Source organism: Pygoscelis adeliae, unplaced genomic scaffold (assembly GCF_000699105.1).
Source record: "Pygoscelis adeliae isolate BGI_AS28 unplaced genomic scaffold, ASM69910v1 Scaffold386, whole genome shotgun sequence".
Classification (NCBI taxonomy): domain Eukaryota; kingdom Metazoa; phylum Chordata; class Aves; order Sphenisciformes; family Spheniscidae; genus Pygoscelis; species Pygoscelis adeliae.
In genome coordinates this window covers 536,678-553,721 of record NW_008824940.1, presented here as the reverse complement: position 1 = coordinate 553,721, position 17,044 = coordinate 536,678, and the positions used below count along the sequence as shown (strand labels likewise).

The 17,044-nt window shown below is 42.7% G+C and overlaps 1 protein-coding gene across 2 annotated transcripts in view; it reads left to right on the top strand.

Annotated features, from left to right (window-relative positions):
• FIGF (c-fos induced growth factor (vascular endothelial growth factor D)) overlaps nucleotides 1-17,044 on the top strand; it is a 32,399-nt gene that overhangs the window by 9,124 nt on the left and 6,231 nt on the right. For both annotated transcript variants that reach the window (XM_009325466.1, XM_009325467.1), the window contains exons 2-4: nucleotides 10,364-10,574; nucleotides 14,132-14,322; nucleotides 16,637-16,785. In XM_009325466.1, the coding sequence (XP_009323741.1) occupies nucleotides 10,364-10,574; nucleotides 14,132-14,322; nucleotides 16,637-16,785 (551 nt within the window). The remainder of the gene's footprint in view (nucleotides 1-10,363; nucleotides 10,575-14,131; nucleotides 14,323-16,636; nucleotides 16,786-17,044) is intronic.

The following is a 17,044-nucleotide window of genomic DNA, read 5'->3' as shown; positions in this document are numbered from 1 at the left end:
CGTCACATGGTATGGAATGTTTCTTTGGCCAGTTTGGGTCAGCTGTCCTGGCTGTGCCCCCTCCCAGCTTCTTGTGCACCTGCAGCCTTCTCAGTCGGTAGAGCATGGGAAGCTGAAAAGTCCTTGGCTAGTGTGAGCACTACCTAACAACAACTAAAACATCGGTCTGTTATCAACATTGTTCTCACCCTAAATCCAAAACCCAGCACTGTACCAGCTACTGGGAAGGAAATTCACTCTATCCCTGCTGAAACCAGGACAATAGTGTTATACATATATGTAGTATATAGTTGTGAGAGGTATTTTCGTAAAATATTATCAGTCTCTGATCGCTTTGGACATGAAAAAGAATATGAAATATTCAGAGATTTATACTTTCACAAAATCTTGTACAATTCTGATGTTTTCAGTTCTTTGCTTTGAATATTTTGGTCCATTCAAACCAAGAATATAGCAACTAAAATGTCTTGTCTCTGAGGATTTTGATAATGTAAGCATGCTGCTAAAGTGCAAGAAGTCTGATTTGTTTGCTGTAGCACCACAAAAGATGTATTCTAGTTCAAAAGGCCATTCAAAATATAAAACAGCTGTTCTCTTTAAGCCATAGGGTAGCTAATGAGATTTACTTGTGAAAACATATCATCTTCAGCTAAAGTAGAAGCTGTTTTATCACCACCTTGACCACTAAGTTTAGGAAATGGGTAATTAAGTCTCCTGTCTTCACTGGAAGTAAGGCTGGAGCCCAAGGAGACAGACTCCCAAGGCGGGGAGTCTGGAGGAAACTTTTTACCACACTGAACATCAGAGGTGGAGCAGTCTAGAAGTTGCTTCTCCTCCATTTTTGGGTCTTGGTCAGATGATGTACTGACAAGGTTTTAGCAAAAAAGGCCCTCAAACATCACACCTGTAGCTGTGAGAAATGTGATAGTCTCAGATAAATGTCTCCCTGTCAGCCCCCCGCCCCCTCATACAACACATGGTCACACTATTAGTTTTACCATTTTACGTCCCTCCCAAACCCACAAGTAACGTGTCTGTCGGTCCTTCTTTCTGTGCTCTGGCAATTCTCCACTGCTCTTCTTACAGGACAGGGCTCTATGCAGTTTCTCTTTCAGCAGCCATGACACACAGGACTTCAGGATAAGTGGTGTGATCACATAGTCGCCCTTTCCTGAGAGGATGCATGGCGAAGGCCAACATTCTTTAACTCTTGAGGCATACAGGGCAGAGGTTTCACCTAGGCCGTGGGTGGGGGAAGCAAAAGTTTTTTCCCCCGTGCCTGCTCTTCAGTCCTTGAGCTTTTTCTGGGCAAGCAGGCACTGATGAGGGTAGAGAGGTGACCTTCAGGCTGTCCACTCAGAGTACCATTTCCTTCTCCACAGGCACAGCAGGAGTAGCTGTCTGGGCATTACAGCCAGGCGATGCATGTCTGACACATGCGTATTTTTGCTGGTGAGAGTTATACGGAGTCTCCCTTCGACGCAGTTGCAGAAGATGCTGTAGTAGTGGGCACAGCTGAAAATATTAGCAGGCAAATCAAGGCATCAATTTTCTGAGGGGGCTTTGGAAAACAAAAAGTGCTGCCCTGGTACTTCACCTCCAAGCCTCAAAACACCAACTGCTTTGACTACCATATGGCTGATGCAACCCTAAGGTTTCTCAACTGTAACACAGTCCTTGATGATTTTATATTTGGGGAAAAAATGTTGAGGACATTTTCAACCTCTTAAAGAAGGAATTCAGCCCAGTTGCATATTTTTTGCTATATACTTGGGCAATACAAAGCTGTACGCTTTCAATACAATTCTCACTGGAGAAAGCACCCTTTTAAAAAAATGACAGCTGGAAATCTGCCTCACAGGACCTAAACTTGTCCCCACCATAAGCAGCATGTCCCTCCAGCTTATTAATGCCGTAACTGCAATGATCAAGTGAACGTTCAGTCTAGATAAGGCAGCGCACTGAGGAAGCCTACACTTTTTTCTAACTATTAGAACAGATTTGCGTATTTGTTTAAACAGTCACCATTTGAAGATGGAATGAAGTACTGCATGCTCCTGAAACTTCATCCATGCTCCTGATAATGATGGCAAAGACTGTAATAGTCACTGAAAATTCTCATGACAAGCCCATCTGTTTCAGAGAACGATATTAGTAGGAAGTCAAAATGTCTCATTGGTTTGTCTCTCTGTGGTCATGTTCACTATAATTAAAAAAAGCTTATTTGTGCACTAATAATGCATAGATAATCATGCTTCTAGAGGGGATACAGTTAGGGACGGGACTTCATATATCAGAAGTTCATAGCTGACAGAGAATCAAAATTCTGATTTTATTGGAGCTGTTGTAAAGTAGATATTCTTTCTTTCAGAAATGAAATACAATGATGATGATAAAATTAGTGCAAACTAGTATGTGTCAGATGTGGTAGAGTTAGACACCTCATGCTAGATGTTTATAGGGTGATGCAGTTGCTTGTTGGTAAGGCAGTAAGTCCCTCCTGCAAGCCTGACATTTTCAAGCTGCAGAAGATTCTCTATTTTATTACCCATTATGCAACACCCCAAAGATACAAGATGCTGTTTTATAGACAATATTTGTTATGATAAAATTTGGCAATGATTGAGCCCCTGCTATCTCAAAATCATGGCCCATCACTCTGAGCAATATTTTTGGTGTTTCCTTGGTACTCCCTTTGGATGAATGCCTTCCTCTGTTTTCTTGTCTTTTACCTTGCTTGTAGACACCAGGTTATGGATCGTCTCTTTATTTTGTGTTTGTACCTGACGCCATACTCCTAGGAGCCACAATAATGCTAAAAACACTACTATTAATGATGAAAATCCTTAAAGGGAGTTCCTCTTACTGCTGAGACTCCACACAAGCTTGTCATCCTCACCAGGCAAATGGTCAAACAAGAGACCTTCAGACACCATGTTGATCTTTGTGTTGGCCTCACAATAGCAGGAGCTGCCCTGTTTTCCTGCCAAGAGAGAACAAGACTTTTCCACAGGAACTGCCTTGCAGTTCCCTGGCCACAGCAGCTCACAGTCTGTGTGCTGCGAGCGGGGGGGAGCCACAGCATGGCTGGGCAACTACCCCATGGCTTTGGGGCTGGGAATGAAGTGCTTTCCTCTGTCCGGGGAGCAGCCAGTGCTGGCCTGCAGCCAGTCCCAGGTCCTTCAGACCTTGGTACAGTTGCACTTCCTAGTTGTTTGTACTTGTGTATCTGAGAAAAATTGACTGCTGTCCCTCATTAATTGCTTGTGCTTTGGATAAAGAGGGTGTATTTCATCTCATTTGACTGCTCTCAGTTGAGTGGGATTCAGGACACCTAACTACAGCTGAGCTAGTGACCTGCCGACTCCTTCAGCATCAATGGAGAGAAAGAGGCAGTTTGGAGGCACAGTTTATCCAACAGACTTTAGAATGAGATGAGAGTGCACCCAATGGACCTATTTTTCTCTGTAAGCTATAATAGGAGTCTCAGATAACTAGTTCATATTCAGTCAGGTGAATGACCCATAGGATGAGATTTTTTTTTATTTTTAATGATCATGTGGTGGCAGGGAGCTGTAGGCACTCTGTCTCTGCAAGGTGAGCCCGTAACTATGACCAGCTCATACACTATCATAAAAACACCTTGGGGAATGCATTACGGAAGGAAAGGAGGTTATTTTCAGGTGTAGCATACATAGCAGCAAAGTTCCTTGGTATTTTCATGTGGCAATGAATCATCTACCTAGTATTTAAACTGGTTGGAGTCTAGTTCTGAGGATAGCCTTCGGGCAGCACTGGAACGGGGGAAGTTCAACTTCTGGTGGAGTCAAGTCTTTGTCTTCTACATGACTTCTCTTGAACTGAATGCAGCTGCTACTGCTGCATTAAGAACACAACACTCACAAAGGTTCAAAATGTCCTCGCATGCTGCCAGTACTCTTTCTTGATATCCAAGTGCCCTCACTTTGCGATGAAACTTTCCCCCCAGACTGGTTAATTTTGAAAGATTTAGTCTGAACTTAGCTTAAACCTGTTTGGCCATGTTTGTGATACAATGGCATTAAGAGAATTATCACTCTCTGTTATGCAGCTACAATCTGCTTTCCCTGGCAAGATAAAGCTGTTACCTTCTTTTTATTGCTTAACCGCTGAGAGGATGGATCACAAAACAGTGTAAGGTTATCGAGAGGTTCCTTAATCATTTGTCCTGGCACTAGACGCAGTGATAATGTTGATGATTTCCATTGGTATTTATGCAGTACTTGCCACAATAGTATCTGTGACCCTAACTCAGACAAACATTCCTTTTCAGAAGAGCTCTTACACGTGTTTAGCTTTACGCAGAGTTTTATGTCCCACTGTGGATAAGGACTGCGAGGCTGGGGCTTAAGGAAAGTATTCATCCGTGTAAGCTTTCAGGATGTATTTCCTGGGTCTGTGGGTGTGCTTGAATACAGAGTTAAATGCAAGCAGGACTTTCCTCAGATTGAACAAAATATGGATTTCGATCAACCTTCATTTTTGCCTTCTCATGCACACAAGATATTATTCACCATGCATCTGCTTTCTTAAATAAAAATACTGATAGTTACTGATGGCCTTGAAAAGAATTAATTTTGGGTCCTAGGCATGTGTTTGTGCTATAGGTCCTCAAATAAATTTAGGACTTTAGTGGGCCTTTTTTTTACTGTAGTATTCTGCAGATCTTTCCTCCATTGTTCAAAATACCTCCAGGAGATCCTGAGACACAGCATTAATGCAAAGACCATCTGTGTCAGGCTGGAAAGAGCGGCACATGCAAAAAAAGGGGTTCGGCAAACATGGGTTCTGCTGACTCAGTCAGACATCAGTTTGAAAAGGGTAGGGTATTTTTTCTTAGGCAAGAAACCTAGGAGTTTGTCAAGCATGAAGAAAAAGGGCAAACTGCTGAGCTGCAGCACCTGATAGGAGATTGTCAATTCTAAGCCTCAAGAAGGGGCCCAGTTTGAACAGTGCAGACTATGTGTGGGATTGTGCATCTGTATGACATGATGCATAAGCCAAATATTTGACTAGCATAAATCAACGGGGTAATGAACTCAGTGTCTGATTTAAGCCAGCGTCCAAGGTGGGAAAGGCCACTGAATGTACCACTGCTTTTTCTCTTGCTCCTTTCCAACGCTAACTACTTTTAGGGTTTTTCTGGCATCTGAGGTTGCTAGGAAGAAGATAGATAGCCCATTATGGTTTCTTTTGGAAGGACAAAAGTTGTAATTATCCAAAAATCACAGTGCTAACCCACATTATCATTTCCTGATGTCAGTGATGTTGCTCGTAGCCCAAATAGAGGAAAACAGATATTCCTCTTTGAGTTGAAGAATAGTTTTGGAACACATGAGAGGTCAGTGTTATGAAAAAGATACAACTTCATCTAAATATGTATCTAATTTTTATCTCTGGGTATGGAATCCATTCTTAGAGAAGATATTTAGAAAAATGATATTAAGAGCAGCAGTAAGCTGAAGAGATAAAAATGAACTACTTAAACCTACTACTTTGAAACTTGTTGTTGATGAGTTCGAAGCAAACATTTCTTGTAGGCAATAGCATTATGTATTTGTACAGGGTGTACATTTACAGGTACTGAAAGTTTAGGACGTTTTGAGCTTTCCAGTGATATGGCTCCACAGGTAACTTGTTCATTTTGGGAGCATGTAAAGGACATCATCCTGGCCCTTTGCCAATGGCTCCTTCTCTACTTTCTTTCTCTCTCAAGACTTAATGTATATTTTAAGCTTTCTGGAGCCAGAGATCATCATTTTGCTACCTATGTGAACCATGCCAAGTGCAGTGAATTCCTGCTCCACATCTAGTCTGCAGCCACTACAACCAACAACTACCACAGTGGTGATGGCTCACCCCATCTGACTATTAAAATCTGGGCCAACCTAAGGGAAGTGGAGTGAGGGCATGGCAGGGAGAAAAATGGATGCTCCTCTGTACCAGGAGGCTGAACAGCTCAGCCTGAGGTAGGTCTCGTTAGACTCCCACCTGGCAGAATATGGTCAAAGGAGTAAAAACAAACAACATAAAAGCACAGTGGGATCCAAGCAGTACAAGATAATGAGCACAGAGTGGAGAATGGGAAGGGAACCTGGAAGGAAGGACTGTAGCTGTCGGAGAAAGCCTAAAAAATGGAGGTAGGGGTATCTGAAAAGTGGCAAATAGCATGTGCAGAAGACTACAGTCAGGAGAAACAGACAGACGGTGGCTCTGTTCCTCTTGCTTTTTGTGAGGAGCTGGATCTCCCAAAAATGTCAGTGGAGGTTTGACCTCTTTGTATGCTTCCCCCTGCTCTGTGGCTGAGTGGGGAGCTCCCCTCCTGTTCAAATGCTGATTTTAACTGCTGTCCACTAGATATCACTGTGAGAGGGGATAAAGTCCTTGATCATCACATGAGGGATAGGTTTGGGATGCTGTTGAACCTAACACCTTCCTCCAATTTCACATTTTGAAACATTTATTCATCTTTCTGTGCAAAGCTGCACTGTTCTAAGTGGGGCTTTTCAGACAGCTGGAGTATGTTTCTCTATACCTAAACAGGGCTTGAATTTAAACTGCAGTACATGAAAGAAGTCTCCACATCTGCATGGTGCTAGCAGCCCTACGGCACGTCATCTATGGTATTATCTGAGACCGTAAGAGGTTCTGTGTTTTCATTTGGTGCTGTCCTTTTCAAAACAGGATGACCAGAAATGAATGCTTCGGAAAGATTTCGTGACCACACGCTATTCAGTGCTGCTGTGCTGCAGCAAGCGAGTGGCCGACTGAAGCAGTTCAGTCTGTGGTGTCTGAGGCCGTAGGGCTGTGCCCTGCTGGTGGGGCTGATGCACCTTCCACCTTCTGCTCATTTTTTAAGCTTTTAGTTTTGAGTGCTTTAAAGTTGTGGATAGCTGCCTCTATGGTCAAAGTGTATAAGGATGACGGACGTCCTTCTAGATGCTGAACAGTCTGTGCTCTAGCAAGTGTTTAAAAGAACATTTTAGATAAGAGTATTGTAGTAGTCTCAAAGGAGTCAAAACAAACACATAAGGCGGTGTTCACCATCCCTGTTTTGGTGCTTAGGTAGATTGGAACAAAATTAGGTGCTTCTCTTCAGATGTTTTATACTCCAGATAGCTGCGGTGAGATTTGTTTGACCAAAGATGCACCACACAAATACCTCTTGTGATCTGGTGAGCCTGGGCTTGCTGGGCAGCCAGCAGGAAGACTTTCAAGGTGATTTCAAATGAAACATGTTCTAAAGTGTCTATATTTCTGTCTTAGCTATAGAGGGAGCCGAGAGTGACTAACTCACAGACAAAACAGATGTCCACACTGTAAAAACCTACAACTACCTGGGATTTAGCCCTCCCTTAAAATCTAGCAGTGCCTTCTGCTCACCATCTCGCCTAGTGTCAGCAGTGCTCAGAGGGAGAGTCTGCACTTTAACTCCGTGCTGTTGTTGTTACGGGAAAGGGCATCAGGAAATTTACTGGATAGGGATTCCTGGGAAGAAGTTATAAAATCAGCTGTAAAATCTGTTCCCTCCAGGAAGATGTGAAATATAAAAAGAAGGAAGACAATTATTCTGGCATTGTGCTGGTAGGCAACTGGCAATCCCATCAAACTGCAGAGCTTGAATAGGTGTTCGGAAACATGGAGAGAGTAGAGGCAACAGATTCACTTCAAGGTTGAATAGCCCAGGCAACACTGAGCAGGGCTGGAGTTGACAGAGAAGCGATAACTCCGTCCCAAGGGCTCTGTGTGAGTTTTGGATAAGCACGGTTTAGTTAATTAGGATACATTTCTGATGACTGCATAGAGCAGTCAATTACAATTCTGTAATGAGCACTGCTCCTTCCATTTCTTTTGACCGTACTCCTCCAGCTTCCAATATATGAAAAACAGTAAAAGAAGAGAAGGAACAACCTGTACACATAGGCAGGCTTTGTCAACACCGCTATGATGCACCAATATCAGAGGTACATTTTTTTAATTACCATATTTCAAATCCTATTGGAAATGCATTTTTGGGGTATAAAAATTACTTCTACTACTTGTTCCTCTTTCTATACAATACTAAGTGCGAAGGCATAAAGTCAGTTCATTTCAGTGTATTCAGTCCACGTTAAGGAACTTGTATAGCTTTAAAAATAGAAGAATCCTTAAAGCAGTACAAATTCTTGCTTTAGATAAGCCCAGAGACCTTTTCTTACCATAAGGAGGCGTGTACACTTTTTCTGTTCTCTTTGATCTTAGGTTTAAAACTTATTTTGCTCATATAATAATCATTAATAAAACCTCTTGATAGTTAAGTGGAAGAAATGGAAAAGCTAGTCCCAAACTTCTGATCCTTACAAGAAGTGCAGGATATGTCTTCTAATTTACAGAATACCATCATCTCATTTTACAGGTTCGCTGTATTTCATTCTAGTTCAGAAGTCTGATGGGATTGGATGCTGATTCAGCTAGAACGTCTTTTTACTGTAAAGAGAGAGAAAAAAGTCTTGTTAATGGTTAATAGAGTTCAATTTTAATATCTTTGGTCCCATTACCACACCAGCGCTGGTCCTATACTTGCATGTTTTGTAAGGTCAAGGAGACAGTTTGTGAATGGGAGTGAATATAAGCTGTGGTTCTTAGAACAAGTGAGTCTTGACACATTGACCTCAAGCTGAATTTCAGCTTTCCTAGATCAGCAAAATTCTGGGTAGCTTGTTTGTAAAACTATCCTGAAATTCAGTTAGTGGTGCTAAGTATTCACATTCCTTCTGACCTATTTGTCCATAAGTATTGAGATGGGCTTTCCAGTTTTCACCACATATGAAATATATGAGAGATCATTCACCTATGAAAACCAGCCGTCTCTGTAATGAAACATGGCAGCTTGCTAGAGCACAATATAATGTTCTGTACGGGCATAAAAGAAGAGCAAATAACTTATTCTGAGTTAACTACGCAGAGAATTTTAGGTCAGTGGAAGGTAATTACTCAAAAATGAACTTGGCCCATATGTACAGGCTAACATCTGTATCATTGCAAACTAAATGCCACAGACATTTTAATAACAAATAACAGATGCAGTCAGTGCCTGGGTTTCAGATCTCATCTAAAAATGTTCCTCTTATAGGTGACCCTTTCTCCCACCCCTTCCCCAGTCCTATACAGAGCACTCGCTTGCTACCGGTTCAGACCGCAGGCTGCTACAGACCTTGTCGCCAGCTTCCTATAATTCAGCTTTGCCTTTAAGGACTGGCATTTTATTTATGAGAGCTGGCAGTGCAGCCCTTTATTTGCAAGTCAAAAAGTACAGTCAACTGCATGACCAGAGAGTACAACTGAGAGCACCAGCCCAGCGCAACACAGCCATTTACAAAGATAACCTTTTACTTGGGTTGGAGGCAATAGTTTTCAGCAGATCTGGTGAGTCAGTGGAAATAAACGCTCAATGCCTTGATAAGGCACAAACACAGATGTCGGAAAGCAGCAGCCAAGGAAACCAGTATTGTTATGGGGTGCTGTGCAATATTAAGTTTCTGTTAAACAGGTAAGTTTTAAGTGAATAACGACTTTAAACTGATGGGGGAGGCCTTTGTAGGGAGTGTTCTCCTGTGGGAGCAGAAAATGGTCATGTACATCACGCAGGTGGAAAATGCAATGACTGTGCTAACGCTGCTGCACATCCACAGCGCTGAGGCTGGACTTGAGGCTGCTTTGGCTGACTTGGGCATGACCCAAACGGTAGTTGGGATGGGAAATGGCAGATGCATCCTGCACTTTGCAGCACGTAGCACGTTGTGTTTGCCTGCCGTGTGGTTGGGCCCTCGTACTTAGGGCAGCTTCCAGCTGTATCACCTGCCCCTGCAGTGATGTCTCATGGTTGGCACCAGAGTTTTGGCACCTGAGGTGGCTTGTTGCAAAGGCACATGGGTTGCGCTCACCAGCTGAACCCATTCAGGTTGTCTATAGGGGTGGCCTGGGATTCATGCTGGCATGGCTGGCCAGTTCAGGCACAGCAGCGATGTGATCGGTGTCTGCCAGGTTCCCTGGGGAGCTGGGATATGGCGAGCACAGCCTGCATTTGTCAAATAGCTGTAGTTGCTGTGATGGAAAGGGTGAGGAAGTGGGCATCTCCCCTTCCCAATTTATATGGGCACAAATCCTGCAGCTGGTCTGGCGCTGGGCACTGTCAAAGCCCGGGACATCTCTATGTGCTCCTGTTTTCCCAGGTATTCTCAGCTGTCCTCGGTAACGTGCTGCCTTTTTGTACAAGTGCTCCATGTGCTGCACTGGGGACAGGCTGTAAAGGTACTGGCTTTCTGACTTCCCCCTTCCCTTCCAGAGGACGTCCCTGTCAGCATTGGAGCGGTCAGAACAGCAGATCAGGAGGGCATCCAGCCTGGAAGAACTGCTTCGCATCACTCACTCTGAGGACTGGAAGCTGTGGAAGTGCAGGCTAAAACTCAAAAGTCTGGCCAATTTAGACTCCCGCTCTGCATCACATCGCTCCACCAGATTTGCTGCTGCTTTCTATGATATCGATACACTGAAAGGTAGGTGCAGGTTTGCAGCTGAATGATCTCAGCTTCAGGACCACTGATTCTTAACCAGTAAAGGGTTAAGTACCAGGGGTTTCCTAGAAAACACCCACACTGGAAACAACCAGGCATTCATGGAAAATTACTTTGTATGAAAAAATGTCAGGCAATAGCCTGAGCCTGCCTCCCTGTTTTGTGGCCAAATCAGGCTTATTGTTCTCTGTATACTCTCCAAAGGGAGGATGTATTATGTACGGATTTGTCAGTCCACAGAAGGGAGGGGAAGTCAACGTGCAAAGAACAGGTTGGAATGACTGGCCGAGGGGCTGGCCAGCAACATTGGGCTAAATCTCAGAATTTGCTTGCAGGCAGAAACAAACGAGTTTTCCTGCAGGCACAGAAATCCCTTTTTTTATTAGGTGTGCTCTGATATAAGGCACTGTATCAGCAGGAGCGTCTGGGTGGGAATTGCAGAGGAAGGAGGTATTGCCCTAATCCCAATCTATTGGAGGAAGTCTCTCTGGAGAGAAGTAGTAGATCTTGAAAGAATCAACCAACACCTGAATGCGGGGAAACACAATCTATTGCCTCACCTGGAGCAAAAGTGAATACTATTCCTTGTAGCTGAGAGACTCAAGAGGCATTATCTGTTCATTGATGTAAAATAAAGGATCAGTTACTATACTTTGGTCTAGCAAATGGATATCCTACAGCAAAACTACACTGTAGCCTAACAAAGGACAGACTGAGCTATTCTTTTTTGTGCAGTCTGTACCCTGAAGTGATATGATCATATCGCTTTCCTTTTGGGAAATCAGATATTGCTCATCCTGTTCCAATACCACTTTTTCAATAACCACAGCCACATTTGCACACCATTACTCAGCTGAATTATGGCTAAGCAAAGGCCTTAATTTCCTTCTCTGAGCCACAGCACAGAAATGCAGATGAGTGCCTTTCTGAAAAGGGTTTTCATATGACAAGCATGGTTTTAAACTTCTCATAGAAATTTTGTACAGAAAAAAAAATCCAATATACACTGGAAGAACAATTAAGAGGGCTTTAATTAATGATACACATTTTGTTTGCTCACCTTTACAAGCCCAGGAGTCCATAGAGCTGTTATTAGAAGCAGTACCCAGTGTCAAATGCTGTAATTCTCTATTCACTCTTGCTCATTTAGTGAGCACCAGCATTTCTGAAAAATTAAAATATGCCTTTTGTCAATACAGCGAGACAACAGAGGATGTTGTCGTCAAGTGTTACTGAGGCAGTGCATACTGAAATGGGCTTTTTTTCAATGGCAGAATAATGCAACCGTTCAGGTAATAAAGTCAGATGACTATAGTCATACAGATATAGTTTTCTTATAATTGTTTGGAACAGCTGTTAGGTCATTTCCTACTTTTCCTTTAAAAGTCTAACTCCAGACATAGAGATGTCATCTTTCTCATTCAAAGTCAAGCCACTGAAATTTAAGTTAAAAAAAGCCTATTGGGTCATCTTCTCCATTCTTCCATCCAAAGTGGAATTATCCCAGGACAGAAACTACTTTTGTTCTAATCTCTTAATATGCTCAAGGTACTAAACCTCCTTTAAAAAAACCCAAGCCTATAAACATGTATTTCTTTCCCACACCCTTTCCAGTCATTAAGCATTGATCTTTTTGCCAAGGGCATCTGTTTTGTTTTAATAAAGTGTTTTGACGAGAAGGCTGGGTCAAGGCTCCTCATTGTTTCACTGCTAGACCATCTTCCACAGTACCCCAAACTCCAGCAGGGCGAATTCAGGACTTTATTCCTCCTTTCTAGAGCTTTAACGATGAATGCACCGAAAGCTCGTGTCACCCCGTCTAACCTCAGCCTCCCCCGAGCAGCTCAGCTCACCTAGGACTGCAGCGCTTTCAAGCTGGAGTCTGTATCGGAGCCAAATTTCTCAGCAGACGCCCTGCGCTTGCTCATGGAAAAGATCAGGGTGACCACGGTGCTTCTGAACAAAATGTGACACCCACTTCTTTGACCGCCCCTTCCTATAACAGCCCTTCTGCTAAAGAAGTGGTTAATAAAGCGAGGATGCGTGCAGTTGGAAAGGTCATCACCGCTTACACTCATTGAAGTGACATCTGAAGTGATTACATGCACATACCTTAATAAGTTTGGCAAACACTTTATTTTCTATTTTAAGGCCTAGGATTAGATTGCTGTTTTGATAGACTAACATTGCTCTAGAAAATTCTATTGATTTTAGTGATTCTTCTCTTAATTTATGCTGTAAAATCAGAACCTGGACTCCAAGCTCTTATTTCTTGTACTTTTTGCATGACTGGAAAGTGGAGTGAATCAACCCTGGGGAAGGACTTTGCAGGAATAAACAAACTGATTTAAATATACACAGTCAGTTAAAAAAAAATAAAAATAATAAAAGGAAAGTCAGGTAGGAAAGAGAGAAATAAATGCTCATCTGAAGACAAAGTATAGCATCTAGATTAAAAGTCTTCCAGAAATTTTATTTTTTTTTCAGCACTTCCCTGTAAATGTATGCACCGCTTGCACAGTCGTAGGGAGGTGGACAGCATTGGAAGAGAGAGAGCAATTTCCTTAACAGTATAGAAGTTACTTTTGATCTTTCAGAAGCCTGCTGGAGGGGGGCAGACAGGAAAAATGTTTTTCATAATTTTAAGAAGGACTTAAAGCATAAGCATTGATGACTCTCGAGTAATTCCGTAACTCGAATCAGGTAAGAAGAAGCCAAAAAAAGCAGGGCCACCTCTTGACAAGACTCGAGATAATATTATGTAAATGTCACTGCTTTCTCCCTCTGGTTCAGTCAGTTAATGCATTATTCCTTCTCGCAATCAGAATTTGACAGATCAGTCTAAAATAAATTACTAGTCGACAACAATTCAGTATTTGAAAGATGTCACAGTGTTTTGAATAGATAAATCATTCTTGAATTCATATTCCTGTTATTCAAACTCGAACCCCAACCCCCTGAGGGTACTGAGGTGTGAGTGTGTTTGTCTTGGATTTCATTAGGCATTTTGGAAACGGTGCTCGCTGGCTGACATCCAGTAGGAGTATTAATACCCTCTGACCAGAATCTGTTAATCATTAATGTGCTTTTGCAGTCAGGCCCAGGCTCTACTGAGTCCGCAGTGGGGTACATGCAAAAAGAGGATAAAATGACAATAAGGAGGTCTACTCTGGAGAAAAGGAGGACAGGGCGTGGGCCAGCTTTGTCAGGCAGAGGCCGTGGAGCTGACCCTCGGCTGGGGGAAATCGATGCAGCTCTACTTAATCCACTGGAATTACGGAGATTTTGGTCATCCGCGTTGAAAGCTAAAGGCGTATAAATGCAATGACCTCTCTGCCAGCGCAGCTGGTGTAAGTTACTGGGATAGTTTTGCACTCAGACTATCTCTGGTCCTTAGATAGATCCAAGTAAGTGCAAATCGATCCAAGTAAGTACAAATGGCCTGCCAGCACTTAATTTTTATTTACATAATGCTTCTGCCTCACTAATCAGAGGTTTAACTTTGCCATGATTGCTCATAAAAATGGTGTTTTCTCCAGTCATAGATGAGGAATGGCAAAAGACTCAATGCGTGCCAAGGGAAACCTGTGTGGAAGTTGCCAAGGAGCTGGGTACAACAACCAACAAATTCTTCAAGCCTCCCTGCGTGAACGTGTTCAGATGCGGAGGCTGCTGCAACGAGGAGAGTCTGAGCTGCATGAATACAAGTACAACTTATGTGTCGAAAACGGTAAATGAGGCTATTCGTCTGCTTTCTTTTCACCCTGGCTCTCCAAGAAGGGAGGGGAAAGAGGATGTTTTGTCTCTGAGATCCTGTTATGAAAGATCTGTCTGCACTATCATAACAAACAGAAGAGTTAATTTTTTATCCATGCGGAGTGAATGCAGGCATGTGCAGTAACATTTTACATTCATGTTGCATTATTAAAAAAGGCTATATATGCATGGAGATGGAAAATCAGGCCCTGAGAAAGTGACTGCAGGCTCATGTGATGTTAAGGTGTTTAATCTTTCACTAATGTATTGTTACTTGGACCTGAGACCTCTTGAGAGTATTGGCTCGTGGGAATCCTCTGCACCAAAAGTTTAAGAGAAACTCCAGGAAATTTTGTTGTGTGAGGCCAGGAGTCCAAGAGCTGCATTTTCAAAATTGCTGTCAGTGCCAAAAAGGCTGGCTAATAATTTTGGATATGCAGTTTTGTGAGCCTAAAAAGGGGACATTTGCAACAGGAGAGGACAGATGTTTTCAATTTGGATGCCTTAGGTTCCGAATGTCCCAAATCACAAGTCACTTTGGAAAAGAAAGGCTTAAACCAGTGGCCAATTACTGCTTAGGTGCACCAGTGACAAATACCCGGTTTTCATGACCAGTGCCAACCAGTGAGCATAAAGAGAGTATCCAGAGAGCTTCTTTCTGTAGACTCCCTCTAGTGTCTATGTACAGAGATACCTTGCTCCGGTGGGTGACTGAGCAGAGCTCCAAGTTTAGTACTTTCAATCAGCTCTACAGATGAAACCATCTGTGTTCATACCTACAGAAGGAGCACAGGAGACTGGTCCTCCCTGATTAATCTTCACCCTGTGCATCCCTACTTATAGTTGATAAAACCTTTTGACTTGGAGTAATATATTAAATTCTAGTTATGAAAAAGGGTTTTCTTTAAATCAGAACAAAGATTGAGGGCAGTTGTTTTAAAAAGAAAATTGAAGTCCTCATGGGGAGCAGGTCTGATTCACTTCTGTATTTGTTTCAGGTTTGTTGGAATTACATTCCACTGTGTCTGGTTGTACTGGAATATAGCTGGAGTAAAATAAATCAGGGCCCGTCCTTCTTGCGTCAATGTTCATTAATTGCTTTCATTCCACACCAGAAGGAGAAAGCTGTTATGAGCTGTTGGCCACACACAAAAGACATCCGATCAGCTCAGGGAGCTAGGTCAGGCTAAAAAGTATTTATTTATTTGTATGTTTTTGGAGCAGCAGTTCATAAGTTTGTTGAAAATCTGCAGTTTTGCAGAGTATAACATTCCTTTAGCGTCCTTCAAAATAAAGATTCCCTCAAAAGCCCCCAGCTAAATTCCACTCCTGGATACACCACCATCAGTCCAGATTTACTCCTCTAAAATGAATGGAATTACTCCCGTATTAGTGAGAGCATTTTTTTTTTCCCTTGGTATAAAATATCCACTGAAAGATATTCATGCCACCTAAAGTTAGACACTGCGACACCTAAATTTAAATGTCTAAGCAGTCAGGCTTAGGAATACTTCTCAGCCTGTGCATGTGGATGCAGCATCAAGCCAAGACATGCTGGCATGTAAAGACGTACCCTATGCTTTGGCTTCCATGGGAAGGAGAGGGGGTGTGGGTCACTTCAACAGCTCCTGTATGTAGCTGCCCAAGGAACCAGGGCTTCCACAAGGCTAATCAGAGAACACCCTAAACAATTTGGATGCACTGAAGGTAGGCTGCTTGGTTCCTTAGGCTCCTGCTATAGTCAAGACAGAGATGTTTCCAGGATGATGCCCTGCAGGAACCCAACTGAAGCAGAATGAACTCTCCTCTATTTACTCCTGTTTCTTCCCTCTCTGAGGAGGCTGCGGGGGTTAAGTTAGGCCCCTAAAGATGCATGCTGTGACTATGCCCTAGGACAGTTAAATAGCTGTCTCCATAAGTGGATGAGATTCAACCGATATTGTAATTGAGAACAAAGTTTCCGACACCTGTATCTTTTCCATTTGGCCCTAGCACCCAGAAGAGGCTTTTGAGTGTGTTTCCAAATAATTTTGAATGATCTTGGGTGTTTAATAGCTGGTAATACAGCACTTGGGACCAGCATTTTGGCAAGTTCCTACGTTGGTGGGCATTGCTTACTCTTCAAAACCCTCAGTGCCCACCTGCTCATTTATACCTATGGTATCTATCTCTAGGAAAGAGCAAGGGTGGGGAAAATGCTGGCAAAGGATAACAGATTTTGATTTAAAGCTCCAAATATTAACTGCATAATGGAAACTGAAAAAATAAATGTTATTTCACCCACCTAGCTCTTTGAGATCTCGGTTCCCTTGACAAGTGTTCCTGAGCCCGTGCCAATCAAAATTGCCAATCACACAAGCTGCAAGTGTCTATCAAATACCCAGCGTCATCAGTACGCCATCATACGAAGATCTGTCCAGTACCCAGAAGAAGATGGGTAAGTTCCCTCATTTACAAACTTCTACACATGTGCAGTCCGAAGTATGAAAATTATTTTGTTCGGGTTTGGTCATTACCATGGTCCCCTCACTTTCTGTTATGCCAACAGTTTTTCCAAATAACTTGATTATCGCTCAGGGTTAGAAAGCTTCAACTAAACCTACTGAATGGACACCAGAATGGTGTGAATGGGTGAATGGACCACCAAATTATAAGTACACACTAGAATTCAACAAAGAGCAGGCTAGGCTAACTCA